The sequence below is a fragment of the Delphinapterus leucas genome, chromosome 10 (assembly GCF_059928025.1).
Source record: "Delphinapterus leucas isolate spDelLeu-1000000601 "Yukka" chromosome 10, BTC_Dleu_Yukka2, whole genome shotgun sequence".
NCBI classification, from domain to species: domain Eukaryota; kingdom Metazoa; phylum Chordata; class Mammalia; order Artiodactyla; family Monodontidae; genus Delphinapterus; species Delphinapterus leucas.
The window spans coordinates 5163151-5177950 of record NC_143138.1 but is presented as its reverse complement, the minus strand read 5'-3'; the positions used below and the strand labels follow the sequence as shown (position 1 = coordinate 5177950).

The following is a 14800-nucleotide window of genomic DNA, read 5'->3' as shown; positions in this document are numbered from 1 at the left end:
CATTCTTCAAAAGGAATACAGAATTCTACGGATATTCCTGAGATGTCAGTCAGGCACCAAAAGGAAGTTGCAGTGGAGGGGAGGGAGAGTCCAGAGATTGTCTCAACTTGGTCTCCAACAGGCATTTCTTGGAGCGGTGGAGCATCTTGGGAGGACTGCATGACACCCGACAGAGAGCAGAGCTTGGAAAGCCCACAGCCTCTGGAAGAGGACATGGCTTTAAACGAAGTCCTACGAAAATTAAAGCGTACTAACAAAGAACAGCAAACTCTGATCCAAGACCTACAGCGTCGTAACATGTATTTAGAGAAGAAGGTTGAAGAACTGCAGAAGAAGACAACTAAAGAGCACGTGTTCGTGGACATCATCAATAAGCTAAAGGAGAATGTTGAAGAATTAATTGAAGACAAATACAGAGTAATGCTAGAGAAGAATGATACACAGAAGACATTGCAGAATTTGCATGAGATTTTAGTTAACACCCAAAAACATCTTCAGGAATCCAGGAATGAAAAGGAAACCTTACAGCTAGAGTTTAAGAAGATCAAGGGCAATTATGTTAGTCTACAGGAAAGGTACATGACTGAAATGCAACAAAAAAATAAAGCTGCAAATCAGTGCATGGAGATGGACAGAGCCTTAAGCAAGAAAGAAGAAGAGGTAGAGAGGCTGCAGCAACTCAAAGGAGAACTGGAAAAGGCCACCACTTCTGCTCTGGACTTGTTGAAAAAGGAAAAAGAGACCCGAGAACAAGAGTTCCTGTCTTTACAGGAGGAATTTCAGAAACATGAAAAGGAAAACCTGGGTGAAAGACAGAAACTGAAATCTAGACTTGAGAAATTGGTCGCTCAAGTTCAAATTTTGCAGTTCATATCCGACAATGAAAAGGCTAAGAATACAGAACTCCAGCAGCAGATCAACAAAGTAAAAAATGAAAACTCAAAACTTCAGCAGCAGGTTGCAAGGAGTGAGGAGCAAAATTATGTTCCTCAATGTGAGACAGCTCAACTCAAGGAGAACTTAGAGGAAGGAACAGAGTCAGATATGGCAAAGGTATTATCACAAATTCAGAATCTCTAATGCAGAATTTCAGGAGTTTCTAGTAGTCTTCTGATGCATATTTGGGCATGGCCCACATACAAATTTGTTGGCAGAGAGTCATTAACGAAAAAGAGAGAAAGGAAAATGCACCACAAGTTTGGAGAAGTTTCTTTGGTTCTCGGGTACTCACATTAAAGAACAGCCATTCCTGGCCTCTCGTGATGATTTTGGTAGTGGTGAAAATTAATGTGGGAATTTTGTGGGTTCCTATGACCAATCATCCGGAGCATCCTTTGAGAAAAGATTTTCTAAGTGGGGGTCGCAATCTTTTCATACCACATCTACCTATTCAACAAACTAAATAATACAATTGAATATTTGGTTTACAAGGTAAAACAAACCTGTATTGTATCACATAGTAATTTTGTAAAGTTATAAACATTTTTATTGAGATGTAGTTGACATATAACATTATATTAGTTTCAGGTATACAACATAAAGATTTGATATTTGTATAGCAAAATGATCATCATGATATATCTACTTAACATTTGTTAAAAACAACATGAGAGCCTCATATCAATGTGTTTGGAAAGGCTGTAATTTTGTATTTGCAGTTCAAATGTAATTTTTGGCAGACAGCCTGGAAGCATGGCCTGGTAGTGATAATCTTCACAAGCCAGAGCATATCTGTTCTATTTCAGTTTTGTAGGCCTGCCTTAAAGTATTTATAGTATGCAATCCTATTAACTCTGACTACTTAGAAAGAAGGCTAATCTAAACTACAAAAATGTATGTTTATTTTTATATTTGTCGTAATAACTTAGGCTGAGCTGATCTGTTGCTTGAAGATGTCCTTAGGGGACTCTCTTTCATGAATCTGTAATCAGTATAAGTATTGCTTGCAAGTAAATAATTCTATTATTTTTAATGACTCAGAAAAATATTGTTCTCTTATTAAAAAATTCTCTCTGTGATCTTTTCTCCAGAAAGAAGGAAGGACTATCTAAGCCAGTGTGGTTCTCAAACTTTAGCATTCATCAGCATCAGCTGTGAAAATGCAGATTGCTGGGGTCCACCCAGATTTTCTGATTCAGTAGGTGTGCGGCGGGGCCTGAGAATGTGCATTTCTAAGAAGATCCTGGATCTCACTGATGCTTCTGGTCCAGGGATCACACTTTGAGAACCACTAACCTAAACAAAGATGACCTTAAGTTTAGCTGTTAGCCAAATCATGGCAAGTTTTGAATTAGTAAACGCTGAGTAAATTACTGTAACTGTGCAGAAGTTTATCCAGCATACAATTTTTTTCTTGAGCTTTCTTCTTTAAAAAGCAACGAAGTTCCTTGTTCTATCTTGACTAATCAATTTCTTTACTCTGCTTTTAGTTTTGCTTTTCATTACCTTTAGGTCCACTTTCCCAAAGTGTGTTCTGGGAGTATCTTTGAGGTCAAAAGCATTTTCATGGTAATAAATACGAAGACATTAATGCCTTTTTCACTCTCATTCTTTCACAAGTGTACAGTGGAGTTTTCCAGAAGCTATGTGACATGTGGTGGTGTAATTGCTTTTCATGGCTGCTGAAATGTGGGAAGCACATATGAGAATCCAGCTATCATCTATTAAGCTAGCATTAAAAATCTTTGCAAAAAGTGTAAACACTGCCACTCTTTTCACTAATTTTTCATTTTGGAAAATGTGCCAACTTTGTATTAAATTGTGACTTACATTGACACATAATAGATTTAATGTTACTTGAATTAGTAAACAAATATTTTTGAATGTTCTCAGTTGTAATTTCAGTACAATAAATATTGATATAACTGATAAATATAAATATTGTAATTTCTAATACAATAAGTATTGATAGTTATAACCTAGTAAACAAAAAGTTTTGGGGATCCTCAATAATTTTTAAGAGTATGAAGGCATCCTGAGAATCAAAAAGTTTGAGAACCCCACTGCTCTGAGTTTTTAAGAGTGGTATTTTATTCAGCATTTTACCTAAAAAGTAATCCAGCTTCTTTGTCTTTATTGTGACAAATCTGAATTGTGTACATGTAGGATGCAAAGATGATACATTCTAATTTGTTCCTGAATCACTCACCTTGTGAAGGAGAGAGCCCGAATCCCCCAGACGTGAAAAGAACTTCACAGCTGACTTCCAAAATTCGCAGTCTTCTGGCTCTGATGGTACGACTTCTCATGTGCCAGGTAATTATAAAAAATCATATTTTTTACTGGGAGAAGAAATATCAAGGTTGGACAATTAAGTTGTGAAAGAAAAAAAATGGAAGTAAAAATACAGATCCTTAAACCAACCAATCAGCCCTTCCTTCTTCCCACTGCTTCTTTCTTCAACACCTAATTCTCACAAATCTATAGTAAGATGATAAGATTAAAAAAATAAAAACTTGAGGCAAAACCCTTCCCTCAGTGCTTTCCACATTTCAGGAAAACTCCCTCAGAGTAATAGTCTTGTGCTTCAGGGCAGCCTGTGATGAGAGATTGTTCACACAAATGAGCTGTTTACCCGATCTAAAAATACAGCTTTGGGGCAGGGGTCGGGCAGTCCAGAGCTGTGTACATTAATTAGTAGAATGAAAAATGAAGTTAGTGTCTGGTGAATTGAAGGCATGGCTTCACCTCCTCACTGCTGTGTGACCTGGCCAAGTAAATTTTCCTTTCTCAGCCTTAGCTGAAATGATATTTGCTGCTGCCCTGGGAGGTTGCAAACACTGTATTTGAATGAGAGAACCTTTTAAGGGCATATATGACGCTTGATAGCTTCTCAGTTATTGAGCTGTGTTTCTTCCTCTTCCCTCTGATCGTTGTACATTTCTTTGAGCTTCAGTGCACTCCTCTGAGCCAAAATTTGGGGACATGAGTTTGCGATGTTCCTGGTCCAACACAACCTTTATTCCTACTTTCTTTTAGCTAAAATTTGCTGCGCACTAGCATTTATTGAATGCTGGAAACCAAGCTAAGCATTTTTAGCAGTGATCACAAAGTGGTGGCCCATAGACTGTATCCGCCTGAAGTTTTGTCTTTAATATTTGAATTTGAGTATGGCACAAACTCTCTGCTGTAACCTTTTCCACCCCACCTTGCCCCTTCAGACATCTGCTTTCTTATCATATTTGCTTGGCTTTTCTCGTCTCACTGGAGGCTGCTGTTCTTTCTCAGGCTTATTTGCTGGCTGCTGCTTCTCTACAAGACCTCTCAGTCAGGGAGTGAGTCATCAGCCCTCTTCTTAGTAGATCTCATCCCAGGCCAAACAAATATCTGTTTGCTTAAGCCTTCAAGATCAGAGACTCGATATGTCAGAGGCCCTCTGCCTAATGCAGGGTAAGCCCTTACCAGGCACTCAAAAACTATTTGCTGACTTCCCAACCTGTCCTTGGAGGCATTTAAGTTGACCCTGCTTTTCATGGGTTATCTCATTCAATTCTTACACCATTTTTTACATTATCAGACTTTTTTTTTTCTAACATGGAAAAACAAACCGAGGCTCAGAATTACTGAGTTTCTTGTCCAAAGTCAAGTGGTTAAGTGACAGAACTCAGATGGTCAAGTGACAGACAGCTCAGATACAAACCCAAGTAGTCTGACTGTAATGCACGCACTTTTGACCCTTGGGTTATATTGGCACAAGTATCTTCATTCTTGTGGAATGTGGGTGCCACTGAAATATCTAGAGTTTCAGTATTGTTGAGGATGTCTGATTGTTCCGGTGTCAGGTATAACAATTTGTCTAAAGTTTGGATTTGTAAACTGACTAGGCTAAGAGCAGATGTACGTATAAGTGTATAAGCACGTGTAGTTATTAACTTCCCAGTGATTATACTAATCTGTCCTGATGACGATTTACATATAAGTGTGAATCTATATGAATTCTTTCCACATTAACCCTTTATTAGATGGCTTATGACGAGTAACTGAAGAATTGAGCTCAATATGATTCTATTTCCTTTTGTTCAGCCACTTATTTTGGAAGGGAGATTTATTTCATTTGTGTTCTTTCCTTCCTCCTTTTAGCTTTACCGATAACTTTTTAATATAGCTTCTCAAAATGTCACCCTTAGGACATCACCAATCCCGATGCCAGACATTTCAAAGAGAGTGAGAAAGTTAATGGTATCACGCTACAAAAATTGAAGAGTTTTCATCTTAAAAAGAGAAAATTAGATAAAGAGGTACTGTATGTATTCTTCATTCTAAAAATTGTATCATTTTTAGTGAAAAAAAGACAAAGAAAAAGGTCATGTAAAAGTATACAGAGGCTCCTAAAATTTTGGATTTTTTAAAAATTATTTTTGGGGACAAGATTAGCTTTACTTTGGCCCTCACTAAGGAGATACACTGTTCAACATTTGACTTGTTTTATAACGTAAGTGTGTATTAGAAAATCTCATTCATCTACCAAAAAACTGGTATGATTATTTTTTCACTTTTGTATGGTACTACTGATTCCTGAAGAAGAGAGTATTTTGACATTTCTATAGTGATTACAGACTTTATCACTTGGAATAATGAATACATTGGAAACAAATTTTATTTCTCAAGTGGGACAAAGGTAAGGGAAGAGGCTCTTGGAATTTCTTCAATCATTCTTTTCTTGATGTAGTGGTGCAGAGATGGAGAGAGAGAATGAAGAGAGTCAGTTATACAGAGAAAGTGGTAGCAGGTCGTGAAGGTGTGTGCTTTTAATCTGAAAGGAATACAGAAGTGACTAATTTATCTGGCTAAAGGAATAAAAACGTATTTAAATCTGGGATTCAATTTCAGTGCTGCATTATCAGGAAATGACTTCTCTGAACTGAGGTGGCTAGAAAATTTGTTGCAGGTATTCTGCGGAATCTCTGTCTCTTAGCTAACCTCTAGAGAAAAGGACTAAGGAATAAACAGACATGCAGAGAAATTACTGGCCTCCACTTCTTAAACTAGTCTTCAGAAATAAGCCCAGTTGAGGATTCGAGCAGGATGTTACAAAAATACCATTTCAGATATTTATGTTCTCTTGGTAAATTTCTGTGTCATTCCTGTAATACTGGCAGATGAAATAATATGATGCGTGTAATTTGATTCAGTGAAGGGAGTTCCAGGGAGGAGGAAGTGGCTGGGGTATTAACGATACAAGGCTGACCGTTAACTGTTAGTAGTTGAAACTGGATAATAGTTACATGGGCATCCATTAAAGTTTTTCCTCTTTTTTGGAAAGTGTTCATAGTAAAAACAAAAATATTCTGTGCAGCCCTCACTAATATTTGGAGGAGTTAGAATATTGAATGTTACAATTTATTGTTATTACATGAAACAAACAAATGAACAAAGAAGAAATGACTATAAATTGCATCTAGAAAAAGTTGGCTAATTTTTTTTCTTTAAAGAAGAATTTTAATAGCCTGGCTGTAAAAACAATTGAATATTAGGATAAGCTCTCTGGAGATCCCAAGCCCACGCTCAGGTTTAATGATTTACTGGACTCACAGGACTCAGCACATAGTTGTTCTCATAGCTATGATGTATTATCACCGTGAGAGGATACAGAGCAAAATCAGTAAAGGGAAAAAGCACGTAGGGCGAAGTCCAGAGGAAACCAGATCCAAGCTTCCAAGAGTCCTTTCCCAGTGAGTCACACAGGGTGCACTTCCTTTCGCCAGCAGTGACCTGTGCAGCATGCATGAAATGTTCCCGGGGATGCTTATTGGAGACTGAGTGTCCAGGGTTTTGATTGGAGGCTGGTTGGGTAGGTGCCCTCTGCCTGCCACGTACCAAAATTCCAGACCCTCCCGAAGGAAAGGGGTGTTCAGTATAAATGTTCTTTGTACAAATAGGTTAGGCACAGTGAGCCTTCATATCAGGAAATGATGGAAACCCTCCCACAATCCAAGTTCCTAGATGCCAGTCAGAGGGCAGTCTGGCGAGCAGGCCTTTCTAAGGACAGCAGTCTCAGGCCTGCTGTGTGAACTCTCTGCTACACAAGAGCTTTAAAAACGACACCTTTGGAGACCAGGGATTGGACTGTGCATGGTTTGGTGATTTTATTATAAATGTTACGGAATGTAGTTTTATTTCCTCTCCTTCTCTGAAATAGAAAATGCTTTTTTCCTTAGCTACTGAAACATAAAGACAGAATCACAGCTTTCAGAGAGTTAATTGCTAATGAAAAATCATTTCAAGATCAGGTTACAGAGGTGAGTTAAACATTCACTATGTACTGTCTTTAACATACAAAAATACAATTTTAGATACTTAACATTGAAGTCATTCTGACTCCAAGTTCTACACATCTGTTATTGAAACCACTGGAGATCTCTCTGATGGTTAAACTAATAACATACTCATTGTCAAATGTTCCAAGGAGTGTGAACATACTGGAAGTGAGTACAAATATGTTTCATCTCAGGTTACAGACTTGGATTCAAATGAAGCCAAGAATGCCGGAGAGGTACCTGTCTTACTGGGAGCCAAACTGGATCAGTACCACCACCTAAATGAAGAGCTTGATTTCTTGGTAAGAAACACCTTTTGTTGCTTTGCTAGCATTTTTATATACAACACCATTTTATTAACAAGTTCAGGAAATTATCAACCTTCAAAAATTTTGCTCATTGAAATGGTCACACACTGGCATAGTAGCAGCATTATTCACCCACAAAAATATACAATTGAAGTTTGCATTTTCAGGTTTTGAAATTTTAAATATTGTCCCACCTGATTTCTGTTTAATCAGATTTTTTTTTCTTTCAAAATGCAGAAATTTTCAAATATGTGCAGTTTTTCATAGTGCATGGAGCACATTTATATTGTTGTATGTGCTACCACTATTCTTATAGCAGCAGGTATCTACAGCAATCATGATTAAGGGATGTGCTTTGGAAAATGGCACTCATACTTTAGATGGCATCTAAAGATAAAGGCATCACAAGGAAAATGGTAATTATGTGAGGGGATGGAGGTGTTAGCTAAGCTATAGTGGTAATCATTTTGCAATATATAAGTGTATCAAATCAACACGTTGTATACCTTAAACTTACACAGTGTTATATCAACTATATCTCAATAAAGCTGGAAAATTTCAGATAAAGGCAGATAAAACAGGAAAAATACGTGGGAAGAACATAAAAATATCTTGGTATCTAGAGAGTTACAGCCCATTTGGATCCCACCTTAATTAAAAAGTGGTTAACATAATTTATTTTTAAATAGAGAAGTCTATCATATTTCTGAATTATTAAAAATCAGGGAATTCCCTGGCAGACCAGTGGTTGGGACTCAGTGCTTTCACTGCCAAGGACTCGGGTTCAATCCCTGGTCGGGGAACGAAGATCCTGCGAGCCGAGCAGTCTGGCAAACTAAATAAATAATTAAAATTAATTAATAATTAATGATTCATTAAAATCGGCATTCTGTACTAAATTCATTACATACCCATTCATCTTTAAGAGAGAAAAAAAAGTCCAACGTGGTGAGGGCTTAAAGGTTTCTTCTTTTCTAATTTGTTCATTTTTTTAATTAAATAAGTAATTGTTGACTTCCCACGAAAGGTTAAGCAGGGCTAGTCACTATGAAGATAGAAAGATTAAAATGAGCTCTGGGCTTCCCTGGTGGCGCAGTGGTTGGGAATCCGCCTGCCAATGCAGGGGACACGGGTTCGAACCCTGGTCCGGGAAGATCCCACGTGCCACGGAGCAACTAAGCCCCTTGCACCACAGCTGCTGAGCCTGCATTCTAGAGCCCGTGAGTCACAGCTGCTGACCCTGCGCGCTAGAGCCCGTGAGCCACAACTACTGAAGCCCACACGCTTGGAGCCCATGCTCCGCAACAAGAGAAGCCACCTCAATGAAGAGTAGCCCCCGCTCACCACGCAGCAGTAGAGAAAGCCCACGCACAGCAAAGAAGACCCAATGCAGCCAAAAATAAAATAAATTTATTAAAAAAATAACATGAGTCCTGCTTCCAAGGAATCTAGAAAAGTAGATGCAATATATAGGTAATTATTTACGAGGACTAAAGGGAACATTTTTTAAAAAGAGATATACAGTGACAAGCATCCGTCAGAGGAGATCAGAGGAGGAACCGATGGCGTCCTGGTGGGAGAAGCACAGAGGACGGTGACCGGACTGTTGGTGGATGAGAGGAGGGCACGCAGTAAGCTCTGGCTCCATCACCAGTTTCAGTGCTTCAGGCATAAAAAGGATGGGAGTGGACCTTGATCTTCCCCGGGTGGGAAGCTGGAGTGAGGAAAAGGACACAAACGGAAGCGCTCAGACACACTGTGTCGCTTTTAGCACGTGCTGCAGACTTTCTTGTACAAACCGTATCTCAGAGAAACCAAATAATTGATGAGGGAGAGGTCTTCATGGAAGAATGTAAGCTATTAAAAGCAAGAGAAGACACACCTGCAGAAAATTACATTTTGCATCCCTGAATAAAATAAGGAATCCAGGCAATTACAATGGCTGCCAAAACCTGTAAGTTCAAGGCTCATAGGAACCCGTTAATGACCAACACCAGAGCCCCCTCGTCTGCCTCAACCGCACGAAAGGTGAGACATGCCCCTGACGGGATGCAGGAGGGAACGGGGCACTGTACGTGAGGTGTTCTCACCTGAACCACCTGTTCTTAAAGCAAGCTTCTAGACCACAGGACCAGCTGACAGGATAAAGAACCATATTAAGTTGACCATGATAAAAATCCGGAACGTGAGAAATTCTAATCCATAACAATTGGCACAAGGAAGGGGAGGGAGAGGAGAGGAAGAGCCGTTCTAGACTCAGAGGTTAGAGACTTGAGACAAATCAAGCAGACGCATTGTGTGTAGCTCCTGGCTTGAACACACCCACTTCACAAAGATATTCGTGAGACAGCAGCAGAAAACCGCTAATGCAGGGGACACATTTTAATAGATGTGATAGTGGTATCATTGTGTTTTTAAAAGCCCTTGTCTGTTAGTGATACATACTGAGAAGTGTTTATGAGTGAACTGACATGATGGCTAGCTTTGCTTTAAAATACTCCAAGAAATTTAAAAGGTGGCAGAGTGAGAGTGGGGGGTGGGAAGGTGGAGACAGATGAAAAAATACTGGAAAAATGTTGATAATTGTTGAAGTTAAGTGATGGGTACATGGAGGTTCGTTATACTACTGTCTCTACTTTTGTATGTGTTCTGGAATTTTCCAAAGGAAAAAGGGCTTTAGTTTTGTTCTTTGGTTTTGAAATGCCGAAGTGTGCTCTAGAAGGCTCACTCCTCATTCTCCAAGGAACTCTAGGCCAGGAAGACTGGGTCTGCCAGAGTTAAATTTGGTGGCTTGCACCTCCTCTCATGCTTTCTCAGGTACTGCTCCTGTGGTCCTTCTGACCCCTTGCCTTTGGTTCTCCCTCACAATTTCTGATCTTGTTGGCTGTTCCAGGAACCTCCTGACCTCCTCCATCCTGAGACAGGACCCCAGCTTTGCCTTCCTGCTGGCTCTAGCCAGCTGGATGTTTAACTTTCAAGTGCAGACTGTCTCCTGGTCCTATAAGGCCTTGGTAAGGTACACCAAAGTCAGGGATTTGGTCAGAGGGAAGAGGCAAGAGTCCAGTTAACACTGCTGACATTCCGGGTTCAAGGGGGGCTAATAAGATTGACCCCTCAAGTTCCTCCTAGATCCCATCTTCTGTAAAATAGGAACCTTTTTATAAAAATAAGATATTCTTTTTTTAATTTTTATTTTATATTGGACTATAGTTGATTAACAGTGTGTTAGTTTCAGGTGAACAGCAAAGTGATTCAGTTATACGTATACACGTAAAAAATAAGATATTCTTTAACCAGTATTATAGAAGATATCCTTTAACCATTATTGTAGAATAGTTGAAGATTAAAAACTAAAATACTATCCTAAAATATACCACTTCACTATAACACTAGATATATTACATAAAACATTTACCTAATTTGGACTTCCCTGGTGGTGCAGTGGTTAAGAATCTGCCTGCCAATGCAGGGGACACGGGTTCGAGCCCTGGTCCGGGAAGATCCCATGTGCTGTGGAGCAATTAAGCCCGTGTGCCACAGCTGCTGAGCCCGTGCACCTAGAGCCTGTGCTCTGCAACAAGAGAAGCCACTGCAACAAGGGAAGCCACCACAACGAGAAGCCCCTGCTCACCGCAACTAGAGAAAGCCCGTGCACCGCAACTAGAGAAAGCCTGCGTGCAGCAACGAAGACCCAACGCAGCCAAATAAATAAATATATTTTTTTAAAAAATCTATTCTCTAACCAGTATTATAGAAGATATCCTTTAACCATTATTGTAGAATAGTTGAAGATTAAAAACTAAAATACTGGATTCCCTGGTGGCACAGTGGTTGAGAGTCTGCCTGCCGATGCAGGGGACGCAGGTTCGTGCCCCGGTCTGGGAAGATCCCACATGCCACGGAGCAGCTGGGCCCGTGAGTCACGGCCAGTGAGCCTGCGCATCTGGAGCCTGTGCTCCGCAATGGGAGAGGCCACAACAGTGAGAGGCCCGCGTACCGAAAAAGAAAAAACCAAAAAACTAAAATACTATCCTAAAATATACCACTTCACTTTAGCACTCTATATATTACGTAAAACATTTACCTAATTTGGGCTTCCCTGGTGGTGCAGTGGTTAAGAATCCGCCTGCCAATGCAAAGGACACGGGTTCAAGCCCTGGTCCGGGAAGATCCCACATGCCGCAGAGCAACTAAGCCTGTGCGTCAAAACTACTGAGCCTGTGCTCTATAGCCTGTGAGCTGCAACTGCTGAGCCCGTGTGCCACAACTACTGAAGCCCACGCATCTAGAGCCTGTGCACCACAGAAAAGAGTAGCCTCTGCTCGCCGCAACTAGAGAAAGCCCGCACGCAGCAACGGAGACCCAGCACAGCCAAAAGCAAAAAACAAAAAACCCATTTACCTAATTTATTCTTTTGGTAGCCTTTGAAATTAGAAGTTTGTTAACTTAAAAAGAAATACTCAGAAGGAAGCATCATATATATATATATATAATTATTTTTGTTTTCATGTTATGTCCTATAGCCATAAAAATAAGAAAACAACAATTAGGTAAAGCAGAAAATTACTACTCTAGGAAAATTTTTCTAAGTATTCCAAAAGAAAAGAACTGTAGTCCCTTGTCTCATGATCCCTCTGAACTATGAACCATACCTGTCAGCTCCTGGATTTGGGCACAGTATCACCTTGAGTATACTTTACATTGGTGTTACTGACCAATCTCCTGAGGAAGGGTCTGGGTTCACTAGGATTCAGGTCATACAGGTGAGAGGGCTGTCCCACCAGGTGGAACCCCAGCTCCTTGGTTTCCAGAGAAGATGTCAACCTTACCACCTATTTCCTTGTTTTCCCAAGCTCCCTGGGCATTCCTCTGATGCTCTGACCCTATTCCTCACCTTCCTGGTTCTGATTTCCCTAAATCCTATTCTAAAGCCAGTGCAAGAAACAATATTTGCGCTGCAGACCCTTTTCAGAGGATATAACCTCAATCTATCTGCCGACCAGCTCTTAGGAGGAGCGTGTGTAAGGACTGCTGTATCTCTGAAGGGTTATGTGTGCCATCCTGTCATTCCTCTAGCAGTAACCCGCAGTAAAAACACATTTTACATCTTGATCAGATACCTATATGCCCACACACAGAAGTAACACCAGTTTCATATTCTATCATGTTCTATTCCATTTTTTGTGTGCGTGTTGTTCATATATTCATTTCAATACTTATCGAGTCACAACCTGGATCATGTTTGTTACCAGAAAGCTGCGGCTTGGAACACGCTATCTTGGCCCTCAGAGAACTGCTTTTACTGAGTTGTGTTTTGGTGTTTTATGCCCTCAACAATCCTAGGAAACATCTTTTTCCATTTGTTCTAAAAAGATTGCTGCTTCCCTTAGTGCCACTTGGATGAGAGCGTCCTTTGAGACTTCAGGCATACTAGGAAAAGCTTTTCTTAGAAACAGGTGTGTTTTCATTGCATGAAAATGAAAATCATGTAACTGACCAGGTTCCTGTTTGCTTTGGCTACCAGGAAGTTTAGTTCCAAAAGCATGGTGCTGTAGCTCGGTGCTTAACTGGCTTCATATCCGTCTGTTCCGTACATTCTGGTTTAATTGGTTTTTTTTTTTTTGAGGTACGCATGCCTCTCACCGCTGTGGCCTCTCCTGTTGCGGAGCACAGGCTCTGGACGCGCAGGCCCAGCGGCCATGGCTCACGGGCCCAGCCGCTCCGCGGCACGTGGGATCCTCCCGGACCGGGGCACGAACCCGTGTCCCTTGCATCGGCAGGCGGACTCTCAACCACTGCGCCACCAGGGAAGCCCCCTCAGATTGATTTTTAAAAATTTGCTAGCCTCAGATTAAAGAAATAAGGGCAAAGGAATTCTTAAAGATTGTTTATTTTAGCGATAAAAGAATTGCTCCGTAAAAGCCAGTTTTGGGGATTACAGTGAAAAGTAATCCAAAATTTTAAGTTTCTGCTAAAGAGTATAGGGTTTAACCATTTTAAGAACATAACTGTCATACAATAAACTGCATATATTTATAAAGTATGCAGTTTGATATGTTTTTATCTATGAATACAACTGTGAAACCATCACCATAATGAACATATCCACCTGCCCCACCCCCACCCTCCGCCACCACAGTTTCCTCTTGCCTCTAGATACCCCTCCCTCCTGCCTGTCTGTCCTTCCCTCACTCCCATACTCTATGCCGGCCCCAGGCAAACACCCATCTGCTTTCTGTCATGACTGATTAGTTTGTATTTTCTAGAATTTTATGTAACTGGACCAACGGGTATTTGTATTTTCTAGAATTTTATGTAACTGGACCAACGGGTATTTACTCTTATCTGGCTCTTTTCAGTCAGCATAATTATTTTGAGATTCATCTAGCTGCACATGTAACAGTAACTCACGCCTTCTTCTCTTTTTTCTTTTCTTTTTATTTTTTATCATTTAAATTTTATTTTTTTATACAGCAGGTTATTAGTTTTCTATTTTATACATATTAGTGTATACATGTCAATCCCAAACTCCCAGTTCATCCCACCACCACCACCCCACGCCACTTTCCCCCTTGCTGTCCCTATGTTTGTTCTCTACATGTGTGTTTCTGTTTCTGCCCTGCAAACTGGTTCATCCGTACCATTTTTCTAGGTTCCACATACATGCATTAAAATATATTTGTTTTTCTCTTTCTGACTTACTTCACTCTGTATGACAGTCTCTAGATCCATCCATGTCTCTACAAATGACCCAATTTCGTTCCTTTTTATGGCTAATATTCCATTGTATACATGTACCACATCTTCTTTATCCATTCGTCTGTCAATGGGCATTTAGGTTGCTTCCATGACCTGGCTATTGTAAACAGTGCTGCAATGAACATTGGGGTGCATGTGTCTTTTTGAATTATGGTTTTCTCTGGGTATATGCCCAGTAGTGGGATTGCTGGGTCATATGGTAATTCTATTTTTAGTTTTTTAAGGAACCTCCATACTGTTCTCCAAAGTGGCTGTATCAATTTACATTCCCACCAACAGTGCAAGAGGCTCCCCTTTTCTCCACACCCTCTCCAGCATTTATTTGTTTGTAGATTTTCAGATGATACCCATTCTCACTGGTGTGAGGTGATAGCTCATTGTAGTTTTGATTTGCATTTCTCTGATAATTAGTGATGTTGAGCAGCTTTTCATGTGCTTCTTGGCCATCTGTATGTTTTCTCTGGAGAAATGTCTATT

At 40.2% G+C, this 14800-nt stretch overlaps 2 protein-coding genes across 2 annotated transcripts in view; both read left to right on the top strand.

Moving 5' to 3' along the window:
* LOC111181340 (cancer-associated gene 1 protein homolog) overlaps window positions 1–14800 on the top strand; it is a 43516-nt gene that overhangs the window by 14976 nt on the left and 13740 nt on the right. Inside the window, exons 2-5 of the mRNA XM_089918271.1 lie at window positions 3106–3255; window positions 5127–5237; window positions 7158–7238; window positions 7451–7558. Coding sequence (XP_089774397.1) covers window positions 3115–3255; window positions 5127–5237; window positions 7158–7238; window positions 7451–7558 — 441 coding nt within the window. The 5' untranslated portion in view covers window positions 3106–3114. The remainder of the gene's footprint in view (window positions 1–3105; window positions 3256–5126; window positions 5238–7157; window positions 7239–7450; window positions 7559–14800) is intronic.
* Window positions 160–1080, top strand: CAGE1 (cancer antigen 1). The gene has a single exon (XM_089918172.1). It carries the CDS (start codon window positions 160–162, stop codon window positions 1078–1080), a length of 921 nt encoding a protein of 306 aa, XP_089774298.1.

Coding starts and splice junctions, on each gene's coding strand:
- CAGE1 (XM_089918172.1), top strand. CDS start 160: ATGACACCCGACAGAGAGCAGAGCTTGGAAAGCCCACAGCCTCTGGAA.